This window comes from Epinephelus fuscoguttatus, linkage group LG8 (genome assembly GCF_011397635.1).
Source record: "Epinephelus fuscoguttatus linkage group LG8, E.fuscoguttatus.final_Chr_v1".
Taxonomy (NCBI): Eukaryota; Metazoa; Chordata; class Actinopteri; order Perciformes; family Serranidae; genus Epinephelus; species Epinephelus fuscoguttatus.
Genome location: NC_064759.1, coordinates 3,303,628 through 3,317,787, shown reverse-complemented (window position 1 = coordinate 3,317,787; position 14,160 = coordinate 3,303,628). Strand labels below are relative to the sequence as shown.

Genomic DNA, 14,160 nt, shown 5'->3' with positions numbered 1-14,160 from the left:
CCACCCCTTCTACGTCAAAAATACAAGAGAAAAGGCTGCACCCAGCGTCATTAAAGTAACACCACAGCTTCTGCCAAAGCAGCAAAATATGACCAGTTGGGGTGAGATCACGTGGCAGGCCGAGTGCCATCTGTTTTACTGGAGAGAAGGTAGACATCCCTACAGCCGACAACACTCGACAGCTCACACTAAAACAATCTAGACTGATTATCAGCACCACAGGTAAGAGGGAAAATAACAAACATACAAACACTGTATGTTGTTCATGGCATACCACGTGATCAGAGCTATTGCACAGTCCACCAGGATCCACTCAGGTATCAGACAGACGGACCTGAGACCTGCAGCAGGACAACAGGACTCGACTGGGCCTAATTAGACTGAATGAAATGTGGACTCAGCTCCGACAGGAAAACTGAACAGATAATCTTTAGTGTAATCAGGAAACGTGACTGTGGAAATATTACCGTAACAACAAATTGCATTCATTACACAGATCATTAGGAGGTCCGCTGGAGGGTAACATGTTCCCATGAGTTGGATTTCAGGCTAGCAGTCATTAGATTCTTTTTTGTTTTCTACCGCAAAACATTTGCTTGTATTTTAGTTTTAGTTTCTCACTTCTTAAACAAGTTGGGGGGTTTTTACAGTGTGACCTCATGTTGGATGTTTGTGATTACAGCAGTGTGTGACCTGACTGCACACAGCCAACATCATTATTTATGAGCGTGTGAAATTTACTCATTAAAACACACTTACGTTCAGTTCTCAGCTCGTACACTTCATTTAATCTGAACATATTCTGCTTCTCCAGCTGCTCACCTCAAGGTTGTAGTCTGAAGTTTTGCCATTGATAACAAACAAGGCATGTCAGTGATTTACATGTGTTTGTAGCCAGTTTAAAAGCTTCAGTATGCTAAAAGACATATATACTCAATGGCCACTTTATTAGGTACACCCTGCTTGTACGGGGTTGGACGCCCTTTTTAATTCTTGGTGTCACAGATTTAACAAGGAGCTGGAAACATTCCTCAGAGATGTTGGTCCATATTGACATGATGACATCACACAGTTGCTGCAGATTTGTCGGCTGCACATCCATGATGAGAATCTCCCGTTCCAGCACATCCCAAAGGTGCTCTATTGGACTGAGATCTGGTGACTGTGGAGGCCATTGGAGTACAGTGAACTCATTGTCATGTTTGAGATGATGTGAGCTTTGTGACATGGTGCGTTATCCTGCTGGAAGTAGCCATCAGAAGATGGGTACACTGTGGTCATAAAGGGACGGACACGGTCAGCACCATTTTGGTGTTTTGGAGCTAGATGTGACCATATTTGGTCGAGAGGACGGAGCTGTGGCAGAGTGAGGGGTGGATCTGACTGAGAAGCCAAGGAGACTTCTAGCAGACGGCCGGTCACTCAAAGAGGCCTCACCTTTGATTATGTATAACTTTTATCCTTAATAAAATGTAAACAGGTGGGGCATCGGTAGCGTAGTGGATAGTGCCGGCGCCCCATGTACAGAGGCATTGCCTCGCTGCAGCGGCCGTGGGTTCGAATCTGGCTCGCGGCCCTTTGCTGCATGTCAGTCCCCACTCTCTCTCTGTCTCCCCATTTCACCTTCTGTCCTGTCAATAAAGGCAAAAAGCCATTAAAAATAATCTTAAAAAAAAGTGAACAGGTGAGTTTTATAAAAAAAAAAAAAAATCACTCCTGTACAATTGTCGTGAATGTTGACATTGGTTACGGGGACCAGAACTGTTTTTGTATCAGGCTTTAAACATGTTTATCTCTGCTGTAAAGTTGGACATTTTAACAAGGAGGTCTTCAAGGATTGTTTCCATGGGGTCAGCCTCAAGTGGTCATAAGAGGAACTGCAGTTTTTGCACTTAGGTGTTGGCTTCATTTCTCAGCCTTGGAGGCTGCCACTTGGTTTTTACCTGTACTGAATGTTGATGTGTCCTTGTTTTAATGTCAGATCATAAACTGTTGTTTCAGCAGTTGTGATAAACTGTGATACTTTGTGAACGATGCGACCATCCTGTTGGTTCTCCTGCAGGGACCACAAGGATCACCTGGAGACAAGGGATCAGCTGGACGCCGTGGCCCTAATGGACAGAAGGTGTGTGACACACTACAACTATAAAATGCTCTTACATGTATTTCTTATTAGCTAATATTATACTAATATTATGATAATATAACTCTGTGGAGGGACCCATTCTGCATGGTACTTTTACTTTTGATACTTTAAGTACATTTTGTAATAATACTTCTGTAGTTATACTCAAGTAACATTTGAAACAAACACTGTGGGCCCATCTTGAATCCAGCACACAGCGCAGCTCCTCTGTCACTGTCAGGTTTAGGCCGACTTCATCAATTATTTCAGAAGCTAAAAGTTCACTTGTTTCCTCTGTCAGGTTTATAACTACAGTTTTTAGTTAAGCTGTTTAAAAGCCCCGCAATATTTTCTGCAGTGACATCACTGCACTTACTGCATTACTCTCAGCATGTAACAGCTCGCTGCTGCCATGTAAACAGCATCAGGTGCAGGTTCACCTGGCATTCAGAGAGAGAGACGCAGATTGGTTGAATTCATGTTATGTCCAAAAAACACAATTATGATTAACTAAGGGACAAAATGCAACCTTTTTGCCCCTTTTGGCCTTACTTTTCACCAGAATATGCACCGTGTGCAAAAGTGGAGCTGGACGTGTCCTAAATGTGCTTACACAATGAATTTTAGACTCTGAGCTATAGATGGTTCAAATAAAGCCCTGAAAGTCTGCAGTCGTGCTCGCAGCTCTATGAGGCTGCACTGACGCAGCAGTGTTGATGTTGAGCAGGTCTAAAGTTAATCATGATCAGCATCTTAGTTTACATGTTAGTTTAGTTTAGTTTTTTTAGCCCTTTGCAAGGAAGTTCTTTTTACAGTCAGTGCTAAAACGTTAACAGGCAAACGGGGGTTAAATGACATTAACAAGTACATAGACATACAAACACACCACAGGCTGAAACATTGTCAGACAGATGTTATTCAGGGCACATATAGTAGCAGGAATGAAACTCTTACTGAACTTGGCTTTTTTGCACAGAGGTAGCCTGTACCTACAGCCGGAGGGGAGGGGAATGAAGTATTGGTGGAGTGGATGGTCAGGGTCCTGTGTGATTCCTAGTGCTTTACGGCTCAGAGATGAGGTGACGCTGTCAGATCGGTTGGGAGTAGTTAAGCCAATGATTTTGCTTGCCAGATGGGTCACTTTCAAGAGTTTGTTTCTATTAACAAGCATGCTAACATTAGCTAATTATCAGTTAACAAAGAGTACAGCTGAGGCTGATGGGAGTTCCAGTTGTTCTGCAGGTATTTGGTTGTAAAGCACGTTGGACTCATTGAAATGGGGTGAAAAGTCAGAAGATCACTGTTACAGTTCATCCTGAGGGGAACGTGAACAACGTAGGAAGCAGACATTCACTGAACAGTTAAATGAACGCCTCAAATGTGATTTCTTTATTAATACTTTTTTTGTTTTCAAAGGGCCAACCAGGAGAGCCGGGTGTTAAGGGAGCTCCGGGATCAGAGGGACCCAGAGGGATGCCGGTGAGGAGCTGAACATCTGCTGTGTTTGTAAAGACTGTAATGTAAACTGTGTATTCATCGTTCGGTTACTGACTCTGACCGTCTGTCTGTCCTCTGCTTCAGGGTGAGGACGGCAGAGACGGATTCGGACCTAAAGGATCCAAGGGTGTCAAGGTAGAGCCCACCTTAACAACTTGAAATGCCTGAAAAGTTTCCATTAAAACTTTGTGCGAATTTTAAGGGAATTTCCAGAAAATCATCAAGAAACACACAACTCCAATTCAACTGAGTTTTTCAAGAATTTGCCAAAGTTTAACTGAATAAAAGTGGACCCAACTGTCTGCAAAGAGTTTATGAAACAACTTACTTGTGAGTACATTGTATATGTTAAACTATCTCAACAGTTTCCATCCAAATTTAGTGCAAAATTTAAATGAATTTAAATGACGTTATAACAGAAAATCCTCTTGACATCAGAAGATTTTACCCACAGTAGATGATCACTGTTAAGCGGCCGTGGCTCAGAGGGACAGCAGGTCGTCCACTAATCAGTAGACTGGCCTCCAGCGTGTGAATGGGTGAATGTGACATGGTGTAAAAGCACTTTGAGTGGTTTGAAGACTAGAAATGCGCTATACAAGGGCAGTTCATTACTGTTTACCCTCTCTTTACAGGGAGATCCTGGTTTCCCTGGTTACCCCGGTCTTGCGGTGAGTCCATCTGTTTCCTAAGAAGTGAAGTCTAAATCAAATCTGACACCAACACATGAACATGAGGAAACATGTTGGAGTCCAAACGGTTCAGACATGAGTGACACGGTTTTCTTTGCGTGTGTTCAGGGTGAGGACGGTCAGAAGGGAACTATAGGATATCCAGGACGTAAAGGGAACCAAGGTCGAGGGGTGAGCCACAAAATATCTCCTCATTTTTTTTTGTTTTATTTCTACTGTGCTGCATCTGTGACTTTTTTTTTTTATTTCTGGTCTGATCAATCCAGGGGAACTCAGGCAGGACGGGAGATCCAGGCCCACCTGGAGACAAGGGAGCTCAAGGACACAGGGTGAGAGAGTGTTCAGAGTTAGTTCAGTCGTCATCAGCGAATAGAAACACCTCCTCCTTTACTCTCACAGCAACAGGAGGCATCAGTAGTGATGTGTTAGCTTATTGATAATGTAATCTGAGTATCAGGCTGCTTATACGGCCGTCAGAAGGTGTCTGGAACTTGTTTGTGTTGTTCTCCTGTCTGACACAAATTCGGGCTAACCTAAAGACTGAACTCGCTGGCATCTCAAACAGTTTACTATGTTTTTATTTCTTATTTTTTCAACTTTTTTCATGTATTTTTCTATATCGTAGTTTTTCATGATTTTTTTTTTTTTGATGATTTGTGATGCGTCTATGATGTAACCTCTGATGTGTAGGATTCAGTGTATCCTTGTATAGTATTGCTTTCATTGTTTTGGTTTCTTTTCATGGAGACATGGGGTTCATCCCAATACCCCTTCTCAACTCCTTGACTCCTCTATCCTCAATCACTTGACCCGGCTATTGATCGACATCCACCATCTTGAAGGACATCTCAATTCGTTAAATACGCTCCTAGGAGTCAAGCAGAGAGGAGGCTTTCAGAGGGGAGGGAAGCAAGGATACATGAGTGCAGCCTTCGCAGAAGTTTTTTACCGACTGACACACCCCCTGATTGGATATCAGTTATTGATTGGACAGCTGATTGGACTGATCTGATACATCCCAACATCACTGGAGTTTCATACAGAGTGAAGACAGATAAGAGATTAAACTCAGTGTGTCACTGACAAGTTTTATATTTTATTTGTTTTCTGATTCATTCAGTTAAAAATCTGAACGAGAAAAGGAAACAAACAACTTTCCTTATTTATCAGACACTAGTCCATAGCCATTGGTAGCTTTGTCACCTTCTACCTATGCCAGTCCTCAATGCCTATGTGCAGTTTCACATAGATTGACCACGTCAGTGAGTAGAAAAACGTGGGACAGACAGAATGACTGACTGACAGAATGACACACTGACAGTTTCCGTGATTATGTACAGCATACCATACCATGACTTAGTCATACCAAACATTAGAAACAACACCAACATTGGTCCACAGGGGGAGCCACAGCGATCGGTCGCATTTTAGCCATTGTTGAGCATTCTTCTGTTGTTATAGCGCCACCCAGTTGCCAATTGATGTAATATCATTGGCATCCTCCCATGACCCTCTACCACTGTGCCAAATTTCACATGAATTGACCAAGTCAGTGAGGAGAAAAACACAGAATAGACACACACACAGTTTTCGTCATTATATAGTAAGATAGTTTTCTCTTCATCATCTGTTATTTCCCTCATCATCTGTTATTATTGATACAGTTATAGTCAGAGAGCCTGTCTGTCAGAAACACTTTAACATCACTGACTGTCATTAGCATTCACTCCCACTGAGGCTGATCATTCCTGAGCGTCGGGTTGATGAGTTACAGATTTTCACTTTTCCCTGAAACATCTGGCCTAATAAATTATTTCCAGAGTTCAAAGACATCGCAGCCATATTCTGGGTTATTAACTGATGAACTGAATGAATACAGATGCAAGCAATGAATAAATCATATAAACACAGTGTGACTCTGAGCAGGACACAGGACAGATTATAAAATACACAACGCAGTTTGTTGTTCATGTGTTTGTTAGACGGAGAGGAAACACTGCTGCTCTGCTACTGAGAACTGCATCTGTATCTTTACTGTATCTCCTATGTATCTGTCTCCTCACATCTCCCCCTCCGTGTCCTACGAGGGCGGAGCTAAGACACGAGGAAGAGATGCACGTGAGGGGAAACGTGGATGTGAGATCAGGTATTGGGATGAACCTGTGTTCTGTTCCCCGTGTAGGAGTGTCAGAGAGCGCCGTGCAGCTCTGCTCTGATTGTTTCAACCTGAGAGTGGATTAAGATGAATGTGTTTGTGTCTTAATGTTGCTTGTTCTGCTTTGTGATTTCAAAATGCCTGATGAAGATCTGTTAGATCGAAATGTTACACAGTTAAAACTACTGGGAGCTTTTAACACAGCGCAGATCTTCTGCCTGGTTCTTGTGTCAGAAGGTGTCTGACCGTAACTCCCTCAGTAGATTACCACAGTTTTAATAATCATAATGATACCAGTTTACTGATGTCGTTCTTTTCTCTCCATCCAGGGTCCCAAAGGTCCTCCTGGAGAGAGAGAGCCTGTAAGTCACTGCTGGAATCTAACTGTTCAGTCAAATACTGTGCTTAAGATCGTTTTAGGATACTTCTTCCTTCTCCTCCTTCTCCACATCTTAGAGGTAACTGCTGTATTTTTACTGCGCTACATTTGTCTGACAGATGACAGGTGGATGATGAACAGCCACGCTACAAACATACAGGGTTCCTACACAAGTATGGAAAAGTATGGAAATAAATTTGATCAATTTCCAGGTATTAAAAAGTATGGAAAATGAAAAATAAAGTATGGAAAAATATTGATGTTTCCAGACTATTACCACTGTTCTAAAATACTGTTTTCTAAAATAGAAAATTAGGTATTTCCAAAAAGAATGTAATCAATCTGGATCGTGTTTTATGCCGGGCCAAGCACAGTTTGTGTGAGAGCAAACGTCTCAGAAAACATACCGCCCCTTTTTACCTGATTGACAAGTGGTTTGTCCAGTCCGCTGCCCCATGACCCTCCTCCAGCCCCCCAGGTATCAAGTTTCACTCCAACACTGCACCTTCGACAAGAAGTTGAGTTTCATGTGGTTCACAATGGGTAGATGCAAGTTTTTGGATGTATGGCTTGACAATACCGTATATAAATACTGGTTGGCCAAGGATTCCCAATTCACACACACAGCTAGATGCAAGCTTTGTGTGAAATCGTTTGACATCGCCAACATGGGGGAGAAGGCGATTCTGAGCCACATGAAAGGGAAAAACACAGACGTCTCGTTACTGCATCGCTTGCACCCAGAGTCCCAACCTTTTTGCCTCAGCCCAGACACTGAACTTACCTGAGTTTTTATTTGCATGCCATTATGGTACTTGGCTACAGTTGCCTATTAAGAATAATTAAATGTGATGTGAAATATGATACACTGATATATTTACTCAGATGCCGCAAATTCTCTGGAAGAAAAAAAACGCAGAGAAGTCTGGAAATTAGGGTATGGAAAAGTATGGAAATTCCAAATGTGTAGGAACCCTGAACGTATGATGATCTTATAGACCATGATGCATCTCTGTAGACTGCTCAACTTAGACCTGTTGTCCTCATTCATGGACACATTTTTGTCTCATCTAGTGGTAGTAAGAGCACAATACACTAGGGATGTAACGATATGGAAAATTTGATATCTCGATTATAGTGACCAAATTATCACGGTAAACGATAATATTGCGATATTTTTTTTAAACGCTGTAAAATGTCCAAAAAATAGATACACTGAAATAACTTCACTAAATCTTACAACTTCCTTATCATACCAAAATGTTAACAGCCAAAATCTTATATTAAAATGAAACTTTAACATTAAAGGGGCAAGGGATTGGCACAGCAACAGAAACATTTATTTTAAATGACCAAAATATGTAAACACATTACAGGAGCAAAGCTTATTTGTCTGGTGCATTTTAACAGTCAGCAAAATATGTAAACAATTTATATATTAATTATCTATTTATTAGCACGAGAGGAACAATATATATTAAACAAAACAATGCAAGAGTAGAACAAAAGACATACAATATATAGAATAGATATGACAAATGTGCAGGAGAAACCAAAAAAACCCTAAGGGCAATGGTCATCATTACACAGAATAATTCACACATTAGAAGTGTGCATGTGAGTCAGAGAAAAGGAGTGCGTGCTCTCGGTCAAAGGTTAACACGGCAGCGTTTTATGTTGTTTCCTTGAGCTTATGTCGAGAAAGCATAACTGGCCGTCTATATCGATTCTAGCTCGCCATACAATAATTATAATCACAGTGATTCAATCATAGTTGATCTCAATTAGCGTTACATTACGTCGGTTTATATTCTGTCGGCTCCGCTCAGTGTTTTCAGCTTTGTTTCGTTTTGAAACACTTAATGTTAGCAACATAGCTGCTAATACGGCTATTAGCTACTCAGCTAGTATTAGCTCCTAAGTGTCTTAAACAAAAACGGAAAACCTAGTCGCTGTTTAGGAGGACAGATACGGCTCAAATGTCCCGTATACGTCGAGAGTTACACATTATGACAATCTCAGTAAAACTGAAGTCCCTCACACAATAACTGGCGTTGGCATAGCATAACTTGCATTGGCTGTAAAGCTGTGGATGACGGTCACGGAGATGAGCCAGCAGATTTGTAGTGTTGCTACCCTTCGCAGCAACTTTCTTTCTGCATGTTCTGCACACAGGATAGTTGTCCTCCACCAGCTGTCTCTCAGCATTCTTCAGAAACCCAAAGTATGCCCAGACCTCAGACTTTGTGTGTTTATTTGGGGGGAAAATGTCCTGAGTGTCGCTCTCACCACCTTCCGCCATGTTTTCATTCTTTGTGTTTACACATGCTACGCATTCACGCAGCGCCTGCATCGCAAGACTTGAATGAGGCTGTTATTACATATCCTGATAATCCACCGCGATAATGCAATTAATTTAAACATAAACGGTCATTCTTACTGTGTAAAAATTAACCGAGATTTACCGTAATATCGGTAATCGTTACATCCCTAATATACACTAATCCCTGCAAAAACAAGATGGCGGCCATCTCTGCCAAGCCAGTCTGCAAGAAATTAAAAATGCATACCAAACAAAAGTTCAGGTCTTAGGAGGAAATAAAGGAGTTAAAATGAGCACAACATCTACAGCAGTAAAATGCAACATACACATTTATGCAGCAGTGATATTAAATAAAATAGGAAAACACCCACAGGAAATATTTTACTGCAACACACATACTCTTACAACATACGCTCTTGCTTATTAAATGTACATACTTTTACTTTGGGAAGGTTTTGAATGCAGGACTTTTACTCATAGTGGTGTATTTTCACAGTGTGGTGTCAGTACTTTTACTGCGGTAAAAGGTCTGAAATTTTTCTGGAAGCTTTCCTTTAAACTCACCTGCCTACATTAAAAGAAATAATTGATTTATTTAAACACACGTTATTTTCTGTTGTTTCAGGAGTGCGAGCTGGTCACGTTAATCAGAGACAACTGTCGTAAGTGTTTCATGTTTGTGAACCAGCTGATTTGTTTAGAAGATAGAAACATGTATTTGTGGGTCTCCTTTTAGTGAGTCATACCATACTGTAAATCATTAATTTAATTATTAGGATTTTAAAAAACTGTTTTGTTGGGCACCTGGTGGCTTAGTGGGTAGAGCAGGTGTCCCACAGCAGCCACAGGCTTGATTCCAGCCTGCAGCCCCCTCCTGCATGCCATCCTCTCTCCTACCTTCACACTTAGACTGTCTTAGACTGTGAATATAACTTTGTTAACAGCTCTGATCATCTCCTTATGTTTTATTTTTGCCACAGTGAGTCACAGTGGATGTTGTTAGGATTTTTCTACATAGTTTGTCAATGTGAAAGCCAACCATGCAAAATGTAGTGACATGTTTTATTGCTGCAGTACCTCAGAATTAAATAATGTTTCCTTTTTTTCTCCTCTACACAGAATGTTGCACTGGTATGTATTATAACTCCATTCAGTCTCTCAGAACAGTGTGGTGAGTACAGAACAAAACTTCAGCTGTGAGATTTACTCTCCTTATCATCAAGAAAATATGAATTCACCTCTTCACTCCTCCGTCTTTTTTCATGCCTGTAACTGATGATTTTGGATCGTTTTGGGCAGTTACATAATGTTTCTGTATTAAGGCACAGTATATTGTGCAGAGGCCGGTGATCTATAATAATTAGAGTGCAGTCATAGACCGTGCTGGGAGCAGTCCCATGCACTGACATTTTTGGCAGCAGGAGCTCAAGGCAAAAAGGGAACCCCTTCCACAAATAGTTTTGGCACATGTGCAAAAATATTCTTTCGTGTGCTTGCAAAGCTCGCCCTGCTGAGACCTGTCTGTGTGTGTGCCCACACCTGAAGGGCTCTTTAGGCCTCAGTACATACATACATTTGTGCACATGTAACAAGTTAGTACTCTTGTGTTGTGTAGATGAAATGATGACCCACTCTCAGTCACTGTTCGGCTTGGACCCGCATTTATTTCGACACTGGTGAATATAAAACAAGAAAATCAGCCTCCACAGCCAGCTCTCATTAACAGTGCAGCTCAACGTGCACTGACACAAAACGAAACAAAACACGTAAAGCTTGCTGCAAATCAAATGACTAACGGCCAACAAGCTAATAAGGTTACCTCCACAGTAACCTGCACAGCTCCTCGCTCAAAATACATCTCCAACCACCCAACATCATCACAGAACATTCATTAGTGTTTTCACAAGCTGTTATGGCTCATTTATGCCACAAAAAAACAAACTTTTAACCATAAAAGCAAAGTATATTTGTAGAGCTTAGCTGAAGTCAACCTACCACGAGTCCAGAGACATCAGACTGTAGGAGAGCATGGAGCGCCTCCGTGAAGTCAAAACAAACAAACAATAAAATAAGACAGTAAATAACATAATAATGAAACAGGTAAGTTTGCAACAATAAATTAAACTAAACTGTGCACAGTTTAGTGATCTATGAAATAAATTACCATCATAATCAACAAATCTTTGCACAACATTGAGGGAATTTCACACCTGCTCCCTCAGTGCGGTTCGTTTGGGCAGGTATGAACACAGCAATCACACTCAGGTGTGCACCAAAACAACCAGGCCGAGACCTTCTTGAAGAGGTGGTCTCAGTCCGGTTCCAAAGGAACTCTGGTGCGGTTGGTTTGTGGTGAGAAGGTGTTCCGACCTGGATGTGAAGCAACTGCAGTCACATGACACATTGTTTGGGTTAAACATGAGCATGTTACAGTCCTGGAGGATTATTAATGTGCACCTCCTCCTGTACTGCCTTAATATGCACATTCAGCACATCCAATGCATCAAAACATTGTTTTCTAGTTGGAGCCGCGTTTGCCTCGTTTTCAAACTGTATGCTTTGACTAAAATGAACAATGACAGCAATATAGTCCACGATGAGCAGCGCTAAAATCAACCTGCGTAGTTGTCCCTCCATTGTGACATTAGAAAGTGTCACATTTATCTTGCAAGTGTACTCTTCTTCAACGTTTGCTTTACTTCCTGGATTTTTCCCACATGGAAATTCTGACCAATCAAGAGCAGCTTTCTCACACAAGGCATTTGATCTGGTCCTCTTGTAAATGCTGCCGTGAGAACACCAACCAACTCTAGGCAATTATACAACTTTGGAACAACATGAGTCCCTGATTCAGACCAAAGGAGACCACTCTAGGGCTGAAAGAACCCTGAACAACACAGTTCTCTGAATAAATGAAATAGTAAACCAACCAGTCTCCAAACTACAAAGTAGGCCTATGTTTAATTGCAACAGTCAGGCTAAGTGCATTCTGCTTCCCTCTCCTCATTTTATCTTCTCCAGACCTTTCCTTGGCTCTCTGATCCGTTTCTTTAAATAGTCAAATTCTTATAATAATCTTCTAAATAAGCTTTAAATATTCTTAAAGAACACACACGTGCAGCTCCTCATCTCCTCAAACATGTCTTTGTGTGTGGCGCATTTGTTCAGCACCAAGCTGCACATCAGATGTGTTTAAATGAACTATCAGAGCCATGGTGTGGGAGATGTAAACATTGTTTCAAGTAAAGTTTTGGTTTATAAAGACATGTGAAGGTCAGAAAACAATTCAGCATCCGTCTCTGCTCACACCGGGCAATTGGTGAATCCCAGTACACAAGAGAGAGTTGGGCCCTGATCGCACAGAAAGCGTGAAGACCCTCAGAAAACATGAGACCCTAAAAAAGAGGCTGGATCATGGGGAGTACCACCAGTTGGTCCAGGAGCTTCTCCTCCATCATGGTTTGACAACCTGCTGTCTATCATCAGGCCGTATAGCTCTGGGTATCCAGCAACCACTACCACCAGTTTCTCCTCCATTGTTTACCAACTGTAAACTTGTTGTCATGACCACCACAGAAGGCCTGCCTCTCAAATCATCCGACTGGACTATGGGAAAAAAGATGACGAAAAAAGAGATGGAGTGGGGCGCTTTTCTGCTCCGAGTTGAAGTTTTTTCAACTTGTGGAGTTCAACAACTCCAACAAGGGAGGTTAGAGAAGGAGGGGCTCAACACAGTTGTCTGGCATACAACACACTTTTAATTGAGAACTGATGCCATGGGCCAAATTATAAAACTTAAAATAAAATTACGAAAAGAAATTAAAGAAAAAAATGTCTCACAAAAAGAGCACTTATCTAGTCAGAGGGCAAAAGGGCGGTAGGAGTGGAGCGGAATACTTTAAATCGTCTTGATGAGCTCATTTCCCGGGTCTTGCTCTCTTCTGCTCTGTCTTTCTATGACTTTGAATAAAACTGTCGAACCTCTGAAATCTGTTACGTGCTAAATCTGAACAAATATTTTTCCACTTTGAGGGTTTTCAGTTATATTTGTTATTTTATTCTCCATTTTTGTCTACATTAACTCCTCTAGATAAAGACTGTCCAGCCTACCCCACCGAGCTGGTGTTTGGTCTGGACATGTCGGGGGACGTGACCGAGACAGACTTCGACAACCAGCGAAAAGCCCTTGTCAACCTGCTGGAGGACATCAACATCTCTGAGAGCAACTGTCCGAACGGCGCTCGTGTCGCTGTGGTGGGTTACGACGCCAGTGTCACATACCTGATCCGCTTCCAGGATTACCACCGCAAGAAAAAGCTGATCGAAACTGTGAAGAACCTCCGCTGGGACTCAGTGCCTGAGCGGCGCAACCTGGGGGCCGCCATGCGCTTCGTGGCTCATAACCTCTTCAAACGAGTTCGTGCAGGAGTGATGATGAGGAAGGTGGCTGTCTTTTTCTCCAATGGGCCGTCACAGGAAAGTTCTGAAATTGTCACCGCCATGATGGAGTACCGGGCCCTCAACATCGTCCCAGTGGTCATCTCTCTGCGTAACGCTCCGGCTGTTGAACGAGCGATGGAGGTAGGTTTGGTTCATCTGCAGAGGTCAGAAGCTCAAGGTCATTTCTGTTGAACCAGCAGCCTCAGAGAGTCACATCCAGACTAGACACTGTCGCTTCAGTTCGTCAAGGTATCGATCAAGAGTCATCGATCACCTCAAACTTCAGGTGCTGAGAAAGAGCCTAACACCAGTAATCAGACTACTCAGTGTGTTTGTGCCCCGAGATGGTCACTTAATTAGATTAGAACATGGGTTGGCAACGTCTTTGACTAAAGTGCCATTACATAATTTTAATTTTTATCTGTTCAGTCAAATATTGTTATTGGAACTCAACATATCCACAGGTCCCTGGTAGCTACACACTCTAACACCCGAAATAATAATTTAGCAGCCAAGCAGTACAACTGAACTCCAAATCATTACGGTGCA

At 42.0% G+C, this 14,160-nt stretch overlaps 2 protein-coding genes across 3 annotated transcripts in view; both read left to right on the top strand.

Annotated features, from left to right (window-relative positions):
• The window catches only part of LOC125893893 (DENN domain-containing protein 4B-like), a 224,515-nt gene that overhangs the window by 154,362 nt on the left and 55,993 nt on the right, over positions 1 to 14,160 (top strand). The window lies entirely within an intron of this gene.
• Positions 1 to 14,160, top strand: part of LOC125893922 (collagen alpha-6(VI) chain-like) — a 64,774-nt gene that overhangs the window by 43,857 nt on the left and 6,757 nt on the right. The window contains exons 24-35 of the mRNA XM_049584910.1: positions 2,063 to 2,125; positions 3,542 to 3,604; positions 3,707 to 3,757; positions 4,258 to 4,293; positions 4,423 to 4,485; positions 4,581 to 4,643; positions 6,799 to 6,831; positions 8,763 to 8,771; positions 9,797 to 9,833; positions 10,291 to 10,302; positions 11,477 to 11,479; positions 13,262 to 13,752. Coding sequence (XP_049440867.1) covers positions 2,063 to 2,125; positions 3,542 to 3,604; positions 3,707 to 3,757; positions 4,258 to 4,293; positions 4,423 to 4,485; positions 4,581 to 4,643; positions 6,799 to 6,831; positions 8,763 to 8,771; positions 9,797 to 9,833; positions 10,291 to 10,302; positions 11,477 to 11,479; positions 13,262 to 13,752 — 924 coding nt within the window. The remainder of the gene's footprint in view (positions 1 to 2,062; positions 2,126 to 3,541; positions 3,605 to 3,706; positions 3,758 to 4,257; positions 4,294 to 4,422; positions 4,486 to 4,580; positions 4,644 to 6,798; positions 6,832 to 8,762; positions 8,772 to 9,796; positions 9,834 to 10,290; positions 10,303 to 11,476; positions 11,480 to 13,261; positions 13,753 to 14,160) is intronic.